General features: G+C 32.9%; 1 protein-coding gene across 1 annotated transcript in view; it reads left to right on the top strand.

The window, feature by feature from the left end:
* Positions 1-20,129, top strand: part of LOC120341122 (dynein beta chain, ciliary-like) — a 44,468-nt gene that overhangs the window by 9,165 nt on the left and 15,174 nt on the right. Inside the window, exons 20-56 of the mRNA XM_039409564.2 lie at positions 185-322; positions 839-1,024; positions 1,718-1,855; positions 1,983-2,099; positions 2,429-2,572; positions 2,882-3,085; positions 3,500-3,616; positions 4,056-4,286; positions 4,675-4,818; positions 4,988-5,146; positions 6,313-6,435; positions 6,719-6,841; positions 7,012-7,237; positions 7,485-7,702; positions 7,786-7,938; positions 8,029-8,193; positions 9,766-9,966; positions 10,433-10,593; positions 10,667-10,928; positions 11,433-11,579; positions 12,008-12,250; positions 12,421-12,576; positions 12,810-12,926; positions 13,226-13,486; positions 14,003-14,155; positions 14,782-14,928; positions 15,067-15,212; positions 15,412-15,571; positions 15,865-16,133; positions 16,209-16,286; positions 16,656-16,821; positions 17,572-17,772; positions 18,079-18,186; positions 18,275-18,412; positions 18,797-19,144; positions 19,564-19,755; positions 19,838-19,981. Coding sequence (XP_039265498.2) covers positions 185-322; positions 839-1,024; positions 1,718-1,855; positions 1,983-2,099; positions 2,429-2,572; positions 2,882-3,085; positions 3,500-3,616; positions 4,056-4,286; positions 4,675-4,818; positions 4,988-5,146; positions 6,313-6,435; positions 6,719-6,841; positions 7,012-7,237; positions 7,485-7,702; positions 7,786-7,938; positions 8,029-8,193; positions 9,766-9,966; positions 10,433-10,593; positions 10,667-10,928; positions 11,433-11,579; positions 12,008-12,250; positions 12,421-12,576; positions 12,810-12,926; positions 13,226-13,486; positions 14,003-14,155; positions 14,782-14,928; positions 15,067-15,212; positions 15,412-15,571; positions 15,865-16,133; positions 16,209-16,286; positions 16,656-16,821; positions 17,572-17,772; positions 18,079-18,186; positions 18,275-18,412; positions 18,797-19,144; positions 19,564-19,755; positions 19,838-19,981 — 6,384 coding nt within the window. The remainder of the gene's footprint in view (positions 1-184; positions 323-838; positions 1,025-1,717; positions 1,856-1,982; positions 2,100-2,428; positions 2,573-2,881; positions 3,086-3,499; positions 3,617-4,055; positions 4,287-4,674; positions 4,819-4,987; positions 5,147-6,312; positions 6,436-6,718; positions 6,842-7,011; positions 7,238-7,484; positions 7,703-7,785; positions 7,939-8,028; positions 8,194-9,765; positions 9,967-10,432; positions 10,594-10,666; positions 10,929-11,432; positions 11,580-12,007; positions 12,251-12,420; positions 12,577-12,809; positions 12,927-13,225; positions 13,487-14,002; positions 14,156-14,781; positions 14,929-15,066; positions 15,213-15,411; positions 15,572-15,864; positions 16,134-16,208; positions 16,287-16,655; positions 16,822-17,571; positions 17,773-18,078; positions 18,187-18,274; positions 18,413-18,796; positions 19,145-19,563; positions 19,756-19,837; positions 19,982-20,129) is intronic.

Below are 20,129 nucleotides of genomic sequence, written 5' to 3'. Positions count from 1 at the left end.
TATAAACATACACTGGCTGTGCATATACTTACTATAAATAAGCCTGTTTACATTGGATTTCTTCAAAAGCAGGTTCCAAGCAACATATTGTCAAGTTTTTTTTTTCCTTATACTGTTTCAAAACAAATCCTATATGTACATGCAGTATAACATAACCCCTTATATTTTAATTTGTCAATTACAGGAAAATTTAGTGTTGTTCAGAGCAGATGCAGAATCTGAAATATGGCAAGCATATATCGGCTATATTGATGATATGTTGATTGAAGGTTTCTTCAGTTGTATTTATACCTCTCTCAACTACCTTATGGACAATACAGAAGTAAGTTTAGATTACTACAAACAAATATCAATTTATTATAGTCTCGTCTATGAATTTTACTTATTAAAACATAACAGTTTTTTAAATAACTGTTCCACATTTTCAAATCTTTGGGTAATTTGTCTAAGAGAACATCATTATGACTTTATTTTTGTGTTTTTTTTTCAATTCTGAATTTTTGTGTTATTGCTTTGAATGATTTCTCCAAAAAAACATCCTAATGTCTTTATTTTTGAGTAAGTTTATTTCAATTCTGAGTTTTTGTTGCATTGCTTTGAGTAATTTATCTTAGAGAACACACTTCTGGCTTTATTTTTGTATAAGTTCATTCCAATTCTCAGTTTTTGTGACATTGCTTAGAGTAATTTCTCTAGGAGAACATACTTACAGATTTATTTTTGAGTATGTTTATTCCAATTCTGAGTTTTTGTGGCATTGCTTTGAGCTCATTCTGTAGAAAATATTAGTTTGTGATAAACAAAGTCCTAATCAAAGGCTACGTTTTTGTCTGCACAGATGGAAGCTCTGCCGTTGTTTTCAGCTGAATTAGAACTTCAAGCTCCAGATATGGTGTTTCAACCTGCACTTGGTGAAGGAATGCTTTTAGGATTTTTGAGTATTATTGAAAGCTTGTTGGAAGATATCTACAAGATGAGTTCATTAGTACCAAGAGTGTGCAGCTCGGAATCCAATGACTATGTGGTGTGATATATTTAATTAGATTTGCATACAAGTTTTTTATATAGTGTAATATAAAGCAATGCTCTTCAAAGTTTTTTCATCATGACCCAATTAGCACAGCACAATTTTTTTCCCGACGATTAGGAAATAAAATAGTACTAAAGTAAAATTCGATAATACAGAAAATACTGAAAAGAACAATAAAATCAACAATGTCTTCATTTAGATCCATGTGCTTGCATATTCTTACACAAAATATCGAATTGTGGCTTTATTTTGGTGATAATGGGTCTCAGTATTGGTTTTAAATCTTTCAAATTTGATCGATATTTTGTTTTAACACAAGTTAATGTAGAAAAATATTTTATCCCGACTGCCTTTAAAACCTTTCACAACCCACCATGGGGGTTGGGACCTTCAGTTTGAATTACCCCGATATATAATATAGCTTTACTTCCGGCTTTGCATTGTAACACTTTATGTCACAAATGATGAAATACTTAAATGACTACAATCATTTTTGTTTGTAATTGTTTTTTTTTCCCAGTGTTACATGTATAAATATCACATAAAATGTAGCAGTTTTTATTGAATTATCTCACAGTAAAGTATTCATCAAGTACTTTATCTTTTTCACTTTTGCTATATTTTAATGATATTTACCTTATACTATGTTTTGAATTTTAAAAACAAGTATTTAATTTCTATTACAAGGCTGATATGGAAGATATGGAGGAGTTGAATGCAATGAGGGGAGATCTTATAAATCGTGTCAGAGATGCAATGGATAAAGCAATAACTTATTCACATGAGTTTCTTGAATATTCTAATCTTTGGACTGATGATAGACAAGTAAGTTATAATAATCAGTGTTGAATGTAAATATGCAGTCACAAACATATGCAAGCTCTCCAACCCACTATGACCTGGAACTTTTACTGCTACCCACATCAAATAATTGGCTCAATTGTATTTTCAGGAATTTATGAACCAGTTTTTGACATATGGACATATCTTGACTGCAGATGAATTAGAAGCTCATGGTGACGAAGGTGTTCCAGAATCACCTCCTAGTCTTGCACAGTTCAAAGAACAGGTAACTTGAAGTCAAGGACTAATTTATGGTTTTCCAGATATATATTTAGATACAATTATTTTGTGTATTGAACTGCAAGTTTTCCGTTGCTCACTTCGTACTTCATATGCATATGTGGTCTTTTTCGCAAGGATGCTTGAACAAGACAAATTAGACTTATAGATAAAAATAACATATTTATTTTCATGAAATAGCAAGCATGTTCATAAGCTTTCACGTTACATTGCTATTTTGTTATTCCTATTTGATTTATATATATATATTTATGCTTGCGATTTAATTTTTTGTATTTTCTGACTGCCTGTTCTATTAAAAAATCATGTTTTTAGATTGACTTGTATGAAAACCTATATCAAGTTATTAGTAATGTTGAGCCAACAAAAATGTTTGATGGTTGGTTTATTATAAGTATTAAACCTTTCAAACAAGCATTGCTCAACACTGTCAAAAGATGGAGCTTCATGTTCAAAGAGGTAAGGAACCTTGTAAAGAATTATATGCTCACATGTGCAATGACTCAAAAACTATTAGAAAAATTCGGCTGCTTTAACATTATAATACTTTTGTTTATATTTTTCTAATTACAGAATACCAATAACAGTAATACAATAATAAGAAAGTGTCTTCAAATTTTTTCATGAAGTAGCTTATTCTGGTCTTGTAATGTACGTCTAATATATAAACAAGCCTAAATATCAAGCTAAAGACTCTGCCTACGAAGAAAAACAATTTAAAAATATATCTTCATACTAAAGGAATAAATTAATTTATCAAATTTACAGCATCTCATCAACCATGTTGAAACTAGTTTGTCTGATCTGAAAGCATTTATCAAAGTTGCTGATTCTGGTCTTGGTAAAGATGTAGAAGAAGGAGATTACAATGGACTTGTAGAATGTATGGGACATCTGATGGCTGTCAGAGATCGTGTAGAAGCAACAGATATTATGTTTGAACCTCTGAAGCATACAATTGATTTATTGAAGGTAGGATTCTTTTTTTTTTTTTTTTTTTTGAAAAGAGAGGAAAGCCTTTATGGTGAAGTGTGTTTTTAGGCAATGAAGAATTAACCAATTCAATGTTGTCTATAATGGCAGGGTTGGGGAAAAGAAAAAAAAGTTGCTGTAACCAACCACTGAGAACATGGAGTCCAGTAGTAGATTCAAGCATGGTCAAGCATCCTGTATTAGATAAGCACCTGTATATCATATATTTGATCATAATCTGTGGTGCAATAGAATGTTCACAGCAATTAAAGTTAATTGCTATGTAAATATTCTAAAAAAGAATTTGATTATGATAAATCTAGTGTTCATTAAATTCCTATATACTTCAAAAATACTACTACTTGATAGCACTCACACATTAATAAATATTATTATACTCATTTATTTTGATAGTCATATGACCAAGAAATGTCAGAAGAAGTCCATCATCAATTGCAAGAACTACCTGAGCAATGGAATAATACCAAAAAACTTGCAGTGACTGTCAAACAGACTGTCACTCCATTGCAGGTAATAACAATTATATAGATTTATTAGTTTTGCAATGAAAATTAAAAAAAAACTGTTTTTAGTCTATAAATAACTGAACACACATTAGCAAATAATTTCTATATGAGTTGATTAATTTATCCGAAACATTTAACAAAATAATTGGCTGACTTACCGGTACGTAAAAAGTAATTTTCTAAATAATATGTCTGCTACTTGTGATAATGTGTTCTGCACAAAGGGAAGACCATTCCAAGCAAATATATTTTTTGATTGTAAAGTTTCATTTCAAAATAGTATTAATAGGTAATGCTATTCTGGTCATACCTTTAATGGCTGATACATCTCACTAAATTGGTCTTTATAAAAATGTTATTTATTACAATGACAATAATCAATTCAATTTATTTCTAGCTTCACCCATTATGCACAAATAATAATATTTTATAAATTATTTTAGGCAAATGAAGTTTCCATCATTCGTCGCAAATGCACCAGCTTTGACGTCAAACAACATGAATTTCGTGAGAAATTTCGCAAAGAGACAACATTTCGGTTCAGCTGTGGAGAACCATATGATAACATTGATCGTATGAACAGTGAGATTCAGGGATTAGAAAATGAAATGAATGCTTTACATGAATCTGCCAGTTTGTTTGAAGTCAATGTTCCTGATTATAAACAACTGAAGGTGGGTGAGAGTATTTGTTTTTCTTATTGATTTTTAAATTCATCCTTTCTTATTGAAGCATTTCATATGCGATTGTCTTATATGTTGTTACTTTTTATTTTTATATGGATGCGATGTATTATTAAATGTATAGAATGTCATTTGCAAGCACCTTGGGCGATCTGTTCCAAAATGTAAAATAATTTAACAAAATCATTTTTCTTAAGCATGTCCCAAAATGACGCTTTTAGCTATAAATTTTTCAATCTTTATCGATACTGAAATAATGGTGGTGGACCATGATTTATCATAGACATATACCGTAATCCCACTTTCCTAGTGCCTTTAATTTCTCCCAAAATAAATTAAAATTTTTTTAATGACACATTCATATTCATTCTTGCAACAGGCTTGTCGCAGAGAAGTATCTCTCGTAAAAGAAGTATGGGATCTTGTCATACTAGTACGTACAAGTATCGATGATTGGAAAACAACATTGTGGGCTGATATTAATGTGGAACAGATGGACATCGACAGCAAACGGTTTGCTAAGGTAATGGATTCTGTAACAAATTGATACTATCAATCCTCCCAAGTCTTCCCATTTTGGTATGAATAGTGCATGTAAAATTTATTGCTCAGATCATTTTTGTTGGTGTGCTACTTTGTTGAATGGTTGATTAGTTTAAGTAATTGAAACACTCCTCATAATTTACACACAGGACATCAGATCTTTGGACAAGGAGGCTCGTGCATGGGATGTTTTCGGTGGATTAGATGGAGATGTGAAAAATATGATTACGTCACTCAGAGCTGTTGGAGAATTACAGAATCCTGCTATTCGTGATAGACATTGGCATGAACTCATGCAAGCTGCAAAGGTCATTTTTACATTATTTTTTCCTCAATGTAATTAAAATCAACATTAATTTTGGGTGTCCTATATTCTGTAATTGGACCACTTTTGATCTAAACCAGGGGTTCCCAATTACGGCCCGCGAGACGATTTCAAATGGCCCGCCGAACATTAGTGAAACTATAACCGTGTAGCAAAAACGAAAACTCGAAAACTAGACACTGAAAACAGGCGTTTATCGGATAAATGGCAGCGTTCTTATTTCTTTATTGAAAAGAATCAAACTTCAGCGATTTGTCTTCTTTGCCAACAAACTATTCTTGTTCTATTCCTGTTAAACTACGGTCCAGACTGACAGATAATCACTTAGAGTGCGGTATTGCAAATACAATGTAACAAATTGGAGCCACGTTTTGAACATCCGTTTTCGAGCAAACCCCAATTACACGTATCTACAAAAATGCAAGTTAATTATGTTGGCTATTCGTTTTTTTTTTAATATTCATATACATTGAGACGTTTTTTTGTTTAACAAAAAAAAACATGAGTCGCTATCTGGGGTCATCTCTTATCTCTGGGGTCAATCTCAACCTCTGTGTCAGTGGATAATATTGGTAATACAACTGCAAAAACCATGCTCACCAGAGATAACAGTGTTTTATAAACGTCAACTACAAATTTAATTAGATAACAAACCTTGGGTGTCGCTGCCTGATAATCAGTTCCCAGCGATTTCCCTTCCCAGTAAAATGTGTGTCAATTTTACTTTTTTCATAATTTCGTTTGTTATTTTTACTGGATGGAAAAAATAAACTTGACCATGATATGAGTAGACATTTATACGAAGCCGTACTGCAGATGAGCAAGTAACTTCATTAGTCGCTATCAGTTACAAATCCTTTTTGAAAGTCGTGCTTGTTATTCCTCGGGTATTCTATCACCTAACTATTATACTTATGAATTTTATTACATAACAAACTGCGATACTGGGTGTATCTAAAATCAATCTTGCAGCCTATTTTGGTGCCTATTTTTCAAAATTTTCTCCCCAGCCTTTACGTCAGGCTTTTTTGGTCATCCCGCTTTACTGGCCCGCGAGTATCCTCACCTTGAAATTTTGGCCCGCGGCCAATAAAGTTTGGGAACCCCTGATCTAAACAAACTCATAATTTATTTCATATCATTTTTCAGGTTCGATTTACTATGAATGAAAAAACCACACTTGCAGATCTGTTGAAATTAAATCTACACAACTTTGAAGATGAAGTACGAGGTATTGTGGATAAAGCTGTCAAAGAAATGGGCATGGAAAAAGTAAATGAACTTCTTTATTTGAAAGTTTATTAATCATAGAATTTTATAAACCTATCACAGTTTAACTTGAATTCATCTTGTGAGAATTGAGAAATTAAATTTCATCACAGACCCCTCTGCAAGTATGATCTTGCAACCTGCAGCAATTGACCATACAGGTTGCAAGACCATAATTGGCCACCGTCTCAAAGCACTGATGTAAAAATTCCCACAAAATTTTGTTACAAATTTATCGAATATAAGCCAAATGCTAGAACCAACAACCAATATATTCAATATTTAGATACTCAAAGAACTTGACACTACATGGTCTATGATGGATTTCGAGTATGACGAACATCAAAGAACTCGTTCTCCTTTGATTAAAACTAATGAAGAACTTGTTGAAACTTTAGAAGACAACCAGGTAAATTAAACCAGGACATAGAAAACGGTTGTAGTATCAAGAACGATTTGTATTTCATTTTTTACTTTCAAAGTAGGTGTATTTTTAGATTGATATGCTGTATAAAAAACCTTTGTATTGACAACTATATGGTCCTCAACAATATTTTCCTAAGCAACATATCTATTAAGGTACAACTTCAAAATCTGATGACATCAAAATACATTGCTCATTTCTTGGAAGAAGTTTCTGGATGGGTCAAAAAATTATCGACAACAGATTCTGTTCTTACTGTTTGGTTGGAAGTTCAACGTACTTGGTCACATCTTGAAAGTATTTTCATTGGTTCTGAAGATATTCGAGCACAATTGCCGGAAGATTCAAAAAGATTTGATGAGATTGATGCAGATTTCAAAGGTATTGTTTTTTGATAAGCATATGTGGAAAAGTGTTTCTTGTTTGTGTACTGTACTGATAGTTGATGTGGATCGGCTTGCTTTGTTTTCAGATTAACATAGCAAATTCTGGTACATGTTTTTGAAATTTATTGGCATGATAATATTACAAGCACCTGAAATGTTTAATATGTAAAAATGAGCAATATAGCTGCAGTGGCAATAGCTTTAAAATATTCCATGTTTTAAATTCTATTACTATCATTCAGAAATTATGGCTGATGCTGTGAAAACACCAAATGTTGTGGAAGCTACAAACAAACCGGGTCTCTGTGAGCGATTTGAAAATCTTCAATCCAAACTGACAAAATGTGAAAAAGCTCTTGCAGAATATCTGGAGACAAAACGACTTGCCTTTCCAAGATTCTATTTTGTGTCTTCATCTGATTTACTTGATATTTTGTCAAATGGAAATAACCCTGTGGAGGTATGGGACATATATAATGCTATTTGTATTATGCAGTAAGCTGCTGAATATCTAACTTCCTTAATGATTGAATATTTGTTAAGGTTTCAAAACATCTTGCTAAACTATTTGACAATACAGCAAAACTAGAATTTAAAGCAGATGCAAACAATGAACCAACAAAAGAAGCAGAAGGAATGTACAGCAAAGAAGGGGAATATGTTCCCTTTGGCGATACTTGTTCATGTACTGGTCAGGTATTTGTAATTTCTTTTACAAATTCTATATCTTTAAATCAAGGTAATCATCTCAAGAAGTTACTTAAACCCAGTTATTTATTTTGATAGGTTGAAATGTGGTTGAACCGTGTCATGGATGCGATGCGAGACACAGTCAGAAGTGAAATGTCTGATTCCGTTGTTACTTATGAAGAGAAAGCAAGAGATCAGTGGTTATTTGATTACCCTGCTCAAGTTGCTTTAGCTGTTACCCAGATCTGGTGGACAACTGAGGTAATTACAGTAATTGAAGTTTATACTTTTGTTACAAAATATAGGGATAAATAATCTCGATAAAAAAAGTAATGTCAGAACCATAACAGCAAGGTATAATTAGGGTGATGCAAAGTTTAAAAAGTTTTTCTTCATTTTCGTTAAAGTAATTGAAAAAGTTTTTTTGGGGTCACCCTGTCAAAACATACATTTCGCATTTGGTCTATCAGCTGTCAATATTCAGTTCAATGCTTCAATTCAACTTAGCATGGATTGTGTACTGTTATACATACTTCTACTTTTCACAACAATGCAAATATCTAGACCAGTGGTTCCCAAACTAGGGTCCGCGGACCTTTTGGGGTCCGTGAAGTACTTTCCGAGGGTCCGCGAAAGAAATCTGTTGGATGGCTCAAAGTTTGATAATGCAAAAATTAACTGCTTAAATTTGGAAAGACACATTTATCGCATTATGATACTTTACAATCTCTGCTGAGGACACTGATTCTTCACTTTTTGTTTCGATTAGGCTTTCCCGATTGTGACGTCACAAAGATATGGCAGCTCCTGCCACGAACAAACCGCGGCGTCTCATGTCATGGTTTAATGGCGCTATAATTTAGTAATCAGTATTATCGGCATATTAACAAAGTCATGCGCCGTATTTTTGTTTAATATACCAAAAAAAGTACCAACCTACTCATTGTTTGTCACCAACAGGGGCAGCCCTGCCAATACATCCGACATGCCTTGGTTACAGCATCAAAATTTTACCCGATATGATTTTTTAATTTGCTGCCGTGGTACGGGTTTGGGGCAGCTAAAAATTCAGTCGCCGTGGTTTAACCGGAGCTCCAGAAGTAATCTATGTGCACCAAGATGGCGCACAACCTGAACATGGTATTGTGTACCGGTTAGGGTTCAGGTCGTGCGACATCTTGGTACATATGCTTCTGGAGCGCCGTTTAGCCATAGCGGCCATTGTTTGGAAATCCCGCTAAATACTTAAAACTGCACTTGGAGGAGTAGATGGCGCTGCCTTTTTGCATGCTTGTTGTTATAGGAGAGAATTACAGTAGGTAGTTGATGAAGTAGGCCTATGCCACTCCGTTTCTAAATGCTGATTTACGCTTTTGTTTTGAAAGGCGGATAGCGTTAAATATAGCGCAGTCAGAAAGGCACTACGTTTTAGTTTTTAGATGTCAAATTTAGTCTTTGACACACGGTAACGGTAGGCATATATTTTTACGTTTTCAACTCTGTATTATCAATTTCAAAATGTCTTATAAAATTAAAATTGAGATAATCGTATGTAATTTTATCGTGATAAACGCAGGTGAAGATATGTTTTGCACTACACCGTGTGGAGCATTTATTTTTGTTGTGATCTTGTTTTATGTGATATCTTTCTGTCTTTCTTTGATAATGTTTTATTTTAGTCAATTAGTGCACAGGGCCGCGAAACAAAAACAAAATTGCAAGGGGTCCGTCAGACAATTTTTTTGAAAAAGTTTGGGAACCACTGATCTAGACATATCTAGACAGTTTCACATTATTTTAATTGATTATTCTCATATGACTGATCATTTATAGGTTGGAATTGCATTCTCTCGACTTGAAGAAGGTTATGAAAATGCAATGAAAGATTATTCGAAAAAACAAATTCAACAATTGAATACATTAATCAATCTGTTAATTGGTAATCTTACACCAGGAGAACGGCAAAAAATTATGACAATTTGTACCATTGATGTCCATGCAAGAGATGTGGTGACTAAACTTATCTTACAGAAGGTGAATGTTATTCAAAATGATCACTGTAATGTTTTTGATCCAGCATGCTACACCTGATTTTTTTCGACTCACCCTGCCTTTAAAAGGATATCGATTTTCTATATTTCATATATCGCATATCAATTATTATATTATATGTCAATTATAATTACAGCCTGTTATTTAGTTGTCTGTCCAAATCAAGAATAATATAATGGCAGTTGGTATGCCAAATCAATTTGCCCCAATTAATGTATCTGGCAAAGTAGTTGGTACTTAACTTCTATCTTTCATTTAAAGTCATCATTAGTGTATTTTTTAGCACATGATATATACCTTTGGTCACCACTTGAACAATCTCACTTGCTTATAAAATAACAATAGAAATTGATATTTGCGGAGACGAATGACGACACATTCATTTGTTAAATTTTCACTTTTTCAGTTATCAAAAGCTATTACATTGCTTTGTTAATTGATTTTATAGATTGACAGTGCTGCTGAATTCATTTGGCAATCACAACTTCGACATAGATGGTGTGACAAAACAAATCATTGTTATGCCAACATTTGTGATGCTCAGTTTCTTTATTCATACGAATATCTAGGAAATACACCTCGACTTGTCATCACACCATTGACTGATAGGTAAGTATTACAGATGGACAAAACATAAGGTTCAAACTGTTCTATTTTATACCGTCATATGTTTAAATTTCAGATGCTATATCACATTGACACAATCTTTGCATTTAATTATGGGTGGTGCACCTGCTGGTCCTGCTGGTACAGGGAAAACTGAAACGACTAAAGATTTGGGAAGAGCACTTGGCATTATGGTTTATGTGTTCAACTGCTCTGAACAAATGGACTACAAATCTGTTGGTAATATCTACAAAGGACTTGCACAAACTGGTGCCTGGGGATGTTTTGATGAATTTAACAGGATTTCTGTTGAAGTGCTTTCCGTAGTTGCAGTACAGGTATGCTTGAAAACTTTATACATTATTTGGAAATATTTTTAATCTATGTAACCAACGTCTTAAGGTGGTAGTAAATCACAAGTTGTGGTTGATTTTTTTGTAATGAAGTCCAAAAACAAACTTTGACTCTTGCTAGATGCAAAGTACTTTTCATCTGTTTGATTCCTTCAGAAACCACATGTCGGTAGTTCAGGAAAAAATAAACCACTGTCTTTTGTATGTGTGTATTATATATGTGTGAAATAATGACACAAACAACATCAGTGTTTTTTGATGTCCGAAGCAGGCAAAAATGTTGGCTAGATTTCAGAAATCTATTTTGCCAGATGAAAGTAAAACTTATTTATTACATGGTATTTTGTTGACTTTGCTTGCATCTGCTTTAATCTATCAATACCTTTTCATTCTAGCATTTTATAATAATCACAATAATGTGTACTATGTATTCAAAAGAAAGGCTATTAGGTGCACAATCAAAGCAAAAAATGTTCTTATTGTTCATAGGTAAAATCAATCCAAGATGCAATCAGAGACAAAAAGAAGAGATTTATCTTCCAAGGTGAAGATATTTCTCTCATCCCTACTGTCGGTATTTTCATCACAATGAATCCTGGTTATGCTGGTAGGACTGAATTGCCTGAAAATTTGAAGGTATATTAAGTGTATTTTATTTTGCCCAAACTTGATTGTGGACAGTTTGCACTATTAATTTTTCAGTGTGAGGCTTTTCCTATTTATTGTAGCAGAAATATTTACATGGTTTGATATTTTTCATGTAAAAGAAAGTCACCAAATCGTCTGAAACGCCTATATATAATATGCGATACAATAGGTTGTGTGAAAATTTTTGAGTTTTTTATTGTTGTGAATTCAACTGCTATAGTTCAAAAGTGATATCAATTTTCATTTTTTTAAACTTTGTTCTTTCTATTTTGTGTTGATGATAATACAGGAGTGTAGTCTTAAAAGTATAAATAACTGAATACGTTTAAATTTAAAAATAAAAGCATTTTTAATATGTATTTCCCATTACATATTTGTAACACTCAATTTATATTTTTCTTGGTACATTTTCACAGGCATTGTTTAGACCTTGTGCTATGGTTGTTCCTGATTTTGAGCTGATTTGTGAAATTATGTTGGTCGCTGAAGGTTTTCTTGAGGCTCGAATCCTTGCAAAGAAGTTCATCACTTTGTACACATTGTGTAAGGAATTGTTATCTAAACAAGATCACTATGATTGGGGATTAAGAGCTATCAAATCTGTCCTTGTGGTTGCTGGTTCTTTGAAGAGAGGAGACAAAGGAAGACCTGAAGATCAGGTATTCATCATTTTTATATTTAATTTAAGGTTATTACATCGTCAATGCTTGATGGGAAGTAATGGAGTTCGATAGATTTTATTCTAAATTAACAAAGAAAAGGGTGTAGTACTAAATGACAATGTACGAGAAAAGTTTTGTCTCAATAATGGATCACTGTTTTATTTTAGGTTTTAATGAGAGCTCTTCGAGATTTCAACATTCCCAAAATTGTAACTGATGACATGCCTGTATTTATGGGTCTCATCGGTGACTTGTTCCCAGCACTTGATGTCCCCAGGAAACGTGATTTAGAACTTGAGAAGATGTGTAGACAATCAGTACAGGTGGGTAGAAGCATAATCTACTCTACTTTTATGATCAAGTTGTTACAAACAGCGTTTTACCAAAAATGTTGATCAGAATGTATAGTGGAAACAAATGGTAAACAAGTAAATATGGGACTTAATAAATCTATTGTGTGCAAGATTGAGTCACTGGCGTCATAGTCACACAGATATTTATAAAGTATATTCTATGAAATAAATTGAAAAATCAAATGAAACATATTTTCAAACAGGATCTCAAACTTCAAGCAGAAGATAACTTTGTACTTAAACTAGTCCAACTTGAAGAACTACTATTTGTGAGGCACTCTGTCTTTATTATAGGAAACGCTGGCACAGGAAAAACACAGGCAGGATAATATTTAAAATAATAATATTTAGTAACCTTATTATATCTTTTGACAAACTGGTAAAGTGGACCATGGCAATGTTAGTCATAGTTTACAACTCATCTTGTAACATCCCACAATACAACCAGCTTCTGAAATTATGGCACACAAGATTGAACTTATTGTAGATAAAATTATATTTCAAATGATTTTCAAGGAGTATTTTCAAAATATTCAAAGCTTTTACTTCTCGTGACTTTCTGTTCGTATCTCTTGTTAACAAATTTAAAACGAATATTTACTAAGTTTTTTATCACTAGGTTTTGAAGTCATTGAACAAGTGCTATCAAAATCTGAAAAAGCGTCCAGTTTGGGTTGATCTTAATCCTAAAGCTGTAACAAATGATGAACTGTTTGGTATCATCAATCCTGCTACTCGTGAATGGAAAGATGGATTATTTTCCACCATAATGAGAGATTTGTCCAATATTACTCATGATGGACCAAAATGGATTGTTTTGGATGGTGACATTGATCCCATGTGGATTGAATCTTTGAATACTGTGATGGATGACAATAAGGTATCGAAGTGAAGATTGACGTTATAGTTTTTATATTAGTAAAATGAAAAACAGCTCATATCGTGTATTTATGGAGAAGGAATATTAAAAAAGAATGTTACAAACTTACATGACTGTCTTCTGCCTTAAATTATGTTATAGTTTGTGATATTGCTGTTTATTTGGACGAGAAGGTTGTAAGACATTCATTCACTTGTTGACCGGATTTGGGGAAGTAAAATGAATGATGCTTTGAATAGTTAATATACACTTAGTTTGATATAACAGGTTTTCATAATTCATATTGTGATTGCAATATATACAAATATGTAAAACTAAATCTTCACTACATTTTCCTTTCTGTGAAATATGATTTGAAAGCATAAGAGCCATGAGGGCACTGCTTTGTATACGTCATATCAATTTGCATACATTGATAGGAATATTTTATATGAAGATAAACACAAACTACTCATTTGAAATAAATATTAGTGTAACATACTATAGTAATATAACATCATATACTTTTTGCCACAGGTGCTGACTCTTGCTAGCAATGAAAGAATTCCCTTGTCACCCTCCATGAGATTAGTGTTTGAAATCAGCCATCTTCGAACTGCAACACCGGCTACTGTCAGTAGAGCTGGAATTTTATATCTGAATCCTGCTGATCTCGGATGGAATCCAGTGGTATGTTTATTATTTGAGTTACTCCTATTGCCATTGATTGAATTATTTTTCCACCTTTTATGTACATTTATTGATTCTGTCTATTTGCTTGTTATCTAAGCTTTTATTTGTTCAAATTTTGGATTGTCAGATTAGTGGTAGTGCATCTTCCTTAATCATATTGAGTTATCAATTATCAAGATATCTCAATAGCTCTGAAAATAGATTTTATATGGAGTAAGGCAGTGGTTCTCAAACTTTTTTGCTCATGGCGCACTAAGCAAATAAAAAAGTTTTGCCACAGACACTGTACTAAATTTACTTATACTATTTTGGGACATAAAAAAATAAAGTCAGCTTCAAACAAATTTTTTCGCAAATGTTAATGCGCTGTTGTGCCTGTTTAAAGGAAACAATTGAAACGAGGTTTCCTCGCTCCCTTTTTTGCTTTTAATTTTATTCAGAGCTGAAAATTTGTGCTCACAGAGCCATGGAGATGCAAATGGCTAGATTATTTTGATGGCTTTTGCAATAGATACTTAATAAGCTTGCCCGTTGCATGCATGCCCGTGTGTAATACGAATAGCTTATTCTCTAAAATTCCAAAAAGCTCTTGCGGCATACCTGAGAATCTCTTTATCATTCAGGTAACATCATGGATCGACAAACGTGAAGTTCAATCTGAAAAGGCTAATCTGACTATTTTGTTTGACAAATATATCCCTGCTTGTCTGGAAACAGTTAGAACAAGATTCAAGACGATTACACCTATTCCTGAATGTGCCAAGATGATGGTGTGATTTATTTAAAAAATTGTTAAGTGGTTTGCAACCATTTTTATCGGAGAACTGAATTTTTATATTTGAAATAAATATTTTCTAATATTTCAAACAACATCACACAATCTGGTTTATGTTTCATCTCATTTTTAGATGCTTTGCTATCTGCTAGAAGTACTTTTGACTCCAGAAAATACACCTCCTGACTGTCCTAAAGAACTGTATGAATTATATTTTGTGTTTGCATGCATTTGGGCCTTTGGTGGTGCTCTGTTCCAAGATCAACTTGTGGATTATAGGTTAGAAAATGTTATTTACGCTAATTGCATTTTTAAAAAGTAAAAATCTTGTTTCACATAATACTAATCTGCATACAAACGATTTTTATATAGGTTTGAATCTATTTGGTTCGAATAATATATTTCAGTGTTTAGTTAATTCAACTAAAAAAGAATGTTTTTCAGCAAGAGCTTACTCTGACTTTATTTCTACTTATAGAGTTGAATTCAGTAAATGGTGGAGCACAGAGTTCAAGACCGTCAAGTTTCCGAGTCATGGAACAGTATTTGATTACTGCATTGATCCTGAAACTAAAAAGTTTGTGCCATGGTCTGACAGTGTACCTGGCTTTGAACTGGATCCTGATATGCCCCTACAGGTTGGTTGACATTATATTGAAGGATATTTCTCCATTTACATGAAATTTTTTTGTATCTTGTTGGAGCTTTATTTTTAACTAATCTGCAGCTTACTTCGAAATACCACTTACACTAGGAGTTAATAAACTCGGACCTTTGACCTAGGATACCCATTTGCTTCTTGTTTCGGTGTAGCTCAATCTGCAACTAGTTCCGTTGCGTGCCAATAGTTTTTCAAATAAAATTTTTTTAACGAACTATGGTTGGACTCCTATGATTATCAGCAACAGATCAAATTGATTCTTTCTTTTAGGCTTGTATGGTTCCAACCACAGAAACTAGGCGTATTCGATATTTTATGGATTTATTGATGGAGAAGAGACGTCCAGTGATGCTTGTTGGTAATGCTGGATCTGGTAAAACTGTCTTGGTACAGGCAAAGCTTGGTGCATTACCAGAAGATTATATGTTTGCTAATGTACCATTTAACTTTTACACAACATCACTTATGCTTCAAGGTGTGCTGGAAAAACCTCTTGAAAAGAAAGCAGGAAGAAATTTTGGACCTCCTGGGTCAAAGAGGTATAACTTTTTCTAAACTAATAATTCAATACGAGAATTATGTATGCAATAAAATTCTTTTATTTTTATCTATAGATTGATATATTTCATTGATGATTTGAACATGCCTGAAGTTGATATGTATGGAACAGTACAGCCTCACACTCTTATCAGGTTTGGTTATTAGAAATTTCTAATATAATTTTTGAGGTTGAGGACACATGTATTTAAAAGATTAATAGCCAAGATGGAAGTCAATTATTTCGAAAATAGGAACAAATGGGTAGTCTAGTTGGGGTACTCAAATATTCTAATTGGGGACTGAAGAGTTTGAAAATGTGTATAGGGAAGAATTTTTGTCTTGAAATTTGCACTGGTTTCAGTCTCTAAGAATTTTTATTGTAAATTCCATCCCATATATATTTTTTCTTTGTGACTTTTTTGTCTGTATCCTTGATTTGGGCAAATTGACATAACGAATTCTCATGTTTTTTAAGTATTCATTTTAACAAGTAATCATGTTTTTATACTACAATATAACAGGCAACATATGGATCACAGTCATTGGTATGATCGAAACAAACTAATACTGAAAGACATCAACAATGTTCAATATGTTGCTTGTATGAATCCAACAGCAGGGTCATTCACGATTAACCCTCGACTTCAAAGACATTTCTCTGTGTTTGCAGTCAGCTTTCCGGGACAGGTTTGATACTTTTCAAAAATTTCTGTAAAATCTTTTTAACAGTGACTAATTTAGCTGTTTGAGGGCCTTGACTTAAAATGGCCAAAACCTGGAAAAGCTCTTTTGAGAAAATAAGAAAAACTTTTAAACTTTTGAAACTTTTTTTAAAATATTTGGTTAATATTGCTTCAAGCAATGATCAGATACTAGAAAGGCATTGAAATTGTTGATAGTGATATTTCGTAACGAGAGGCGAAATTTTATGGAAATATCCAACAAATTCAAATATTCACTTTTTTACATCATGACACAGTGTCTAATTATGCTTTTGTTCGACCTTTTATTGCTTTTGCTTAAAAACCTTGATCGAGTCCTTAATATTGAAAAATATTACATTAGTTTTTCCCCATTGTTTGGGTTGATTATTCCTATTGCAATTCTTATGTCAAACCTGGATTGAGAAAAATTTTTTTATACCTTTGCACCCTTTTATTTGGCCACTCTTTGTATCCCAGACATATTGCGATAAAAGTGCATATATCATGTTACCTTTGTACCAGAAAGAAAACAAAACATTTTGTCCTTTGACAAGAAATTTATTTTTAGATTAAATCAGCTATAAGAAATATGGACTGATTGACTTGAAGAGCAACTATTTTTTCGCAATATTTTTAAATACAATTTTTTTTTAAATTTTGTTATTTGTCTTTTTACTCTGAGCTTTCCGCTCGCCTTCTATGGCTTTTTATCATTCATGTTTTCTACATTCAGGATGCACTTCAAACAATCTATACCAGTATTTTGACTCAACATTTACAAATTGGTGGATTTCCAGCAGCAGTACAAAAAGTTGCTTCAACAGTATCACAAGCAGCACTTGCACTGCATGCTAAAATCAGCAGTTCTTTCCTTCCTACTGCTATCAAGTTTCATTATATATTCAACTTACGTGACCTCTCAAATATTTTTCAAGTAAGTTTAATTGAATTGTGTATTTAATATAGGTTAAGCCTTGCTCCTGGCATTTTTATTTTCCTGATATGGTATTCTTTACTACTTAGAAATTGAAACCTTATGTCTTCTGATGTTGATTTGATAGTGTTTACATTGGGTTATCGGTAATTCATTTTTGGTTTTGATATTTCGGTTGTCTTGCATCCTTACATAAGCTGGTCATTTCAGCTGCTGGAAAAAATCTAATGGGATCATTATTTTCTAACTACGGTAATATATATATTAAATAATAACATATAACTTATTATTTTAACAAACTTACAGGGAATCCTGTTTTCAACACCTGATTGCATCAAGACTGTCCCAGATTTGGTCAGAATATGGTTACATGAAGCATCTCGTGTTTATGGTGACAAATTTATTGATGAAAAAGTAATGTTATTTGATTGTATATAATTAATTAGTCACAATTATGTGTATTATTATGATTTCTTCAATGCATTATTGGCTTCATACTCAGGATATCCAAAATTTCTCGAAATTGAAGATTGACTTTGCAAAGAAATTCTTTGATGACATTCCTGAAGAGGTGGTTGCTGCTGATCCTCTAATTTATTGTCATTTTGCAACTGGAATTGGAGAACCTAAATATATGCCGGTAAGTTGTATACTTTTTGGATTTTTGTACGGTATGTTACCTCAAATCAATCAATCTGTGAAGTGTAGAGATTTAATACTTGTCAATATTAACTGAAGCATTTAGTCATTAAAAACAAAATCAGATGATTAGATTACATTTGATAAAGCTTTGTATAAATAATTTGGTGTCTGCAGTTTACAAGAGTGGCTCACAGTATTTAAAGATTTGTTCACATGCACATATGGTACTTGTGTACTAAGGCTGTTTACGATTCGCAGCATGACTTCCATGATAAATATAGTCTAACTAAAGCATTTTATCGAGTATACAAAACATGTAGTATCTAAGTGCTCCATAGGTTTACAAATGAAAATTCAAAGATTTTTATGTTTTGTTTTCTAGGTTCCTGGGTGGCAAGTGCTTCAAAAATTACTGGAAGAAGGACTGGAAAGTTATAATGAAGTCAATGCTGTAATGAATCTTGTACTTTTCGAGGATGCTATGTCTCATGTCTGTCGTATCAATAGAATCCTTGAGTCACCTCGAGGAAATGCTCTTTTAGTTGGTGTTGGTGGGTCAGGAAAACAAAGTTTGTCTCGCCTAGCTGCTTTTATCAGTGGACTCGATGTGTTCCAAATCACCTTGAGAAAAGGTTATGGAATAGCGGACTTGAAACTGGACTTGGCAAATCTGTATATTAAAGCTGGATTGAAGAATATTCCAACTATGTTTTTATTGACTGATGCCCAGGTGATGTATACATATACAAGTTTCATAGCTGTTAGAATAAGCTCATTTACATAGATTATGAGAATATGCACAGCACTAGTATATTCCAGTGCTCATTGAACAATATCATATCCAGGAATACATATTTACATTAATAATACATTATTAGAGAGGAAAAGCGATAAGGTGGCTTAATCATATGGCGAACCACAGCCTCTCCTCCGGTTACCAGTCCATGTCGTGTATGGAAATAGTTAGCCAGTTATGTGTTTTCAGATGCATGGACTTCATTTTGGCCGTCTCTTCCTGATGTTTTCTTTGATATGTCATTGGTACATTTGAAAACTGATGTCCCTTTCTGCACATATTAAAGGTTGTTATTAAACATAAAGAAGAAAAAAAATTTTGTTGACTGATTGTTTTAATTGACTCATTTTTAGGTTCCTGATGAGAAGTTCCTGGTTTTGGTGAATGATTTGTTGGCATCTGGTGAAATTCCTGAATTACTTCCAGATGATGAAATTGAAAACATTATAAGTGGAATGAGAAATGAAGTGAAGGGAGCGGGGTTAGAAGATACTAGAGAAAATTGCTGGAAATTTTTCATAGAAAGAGTCAGACGTCAACTGAAAGTAAAACTAAAGTTTTTTTGGTTTAGTATTACTATAAATTGTATTATATGCACAAAAATAGCAATATAACTTTTGATTCTAGGTTGTTCTATGCTTTTCACCTGTGGGTACTACTCTTCGAGTTCGTAGCCGTAAGTTTCCTGCAGTTGTCAATTGTACACAAATCGATTGGTTCCATGAATGGCCACAAGAAGCTTTACAATCTGTCAGTCTTACATTTTTACAGGTGAATACTGACTATTGTTGGATGTTTTTTGAATTGTGTGTATCTGGTTGTGTAATATAAAATGAAGCTGCTTACTATATAATTTTTTATTATCTTGTATTAAAATACTGGTCAAACTTGATAAATATGAAGCATTGCATAGAAAAAG

The sequence above is a fragment of the Styela clava genome, chromosome 14 (assembly GCF_964204865.1).
Source record: "Styela clava chromosome 14, kaStyClav1.hap1.2, whole genome shotgun sequence".
NCBI lineage: Eukaryota > Metazoa > Chordata > Ascidiacea > Stolidobranchia > Styelidae > Styela > Styela clava.
The sequence above is the reverse complement of the archived record's forward strand: the minus strand, read 5'-3'. Positions and strand labels throughout refer to the sequence as shown.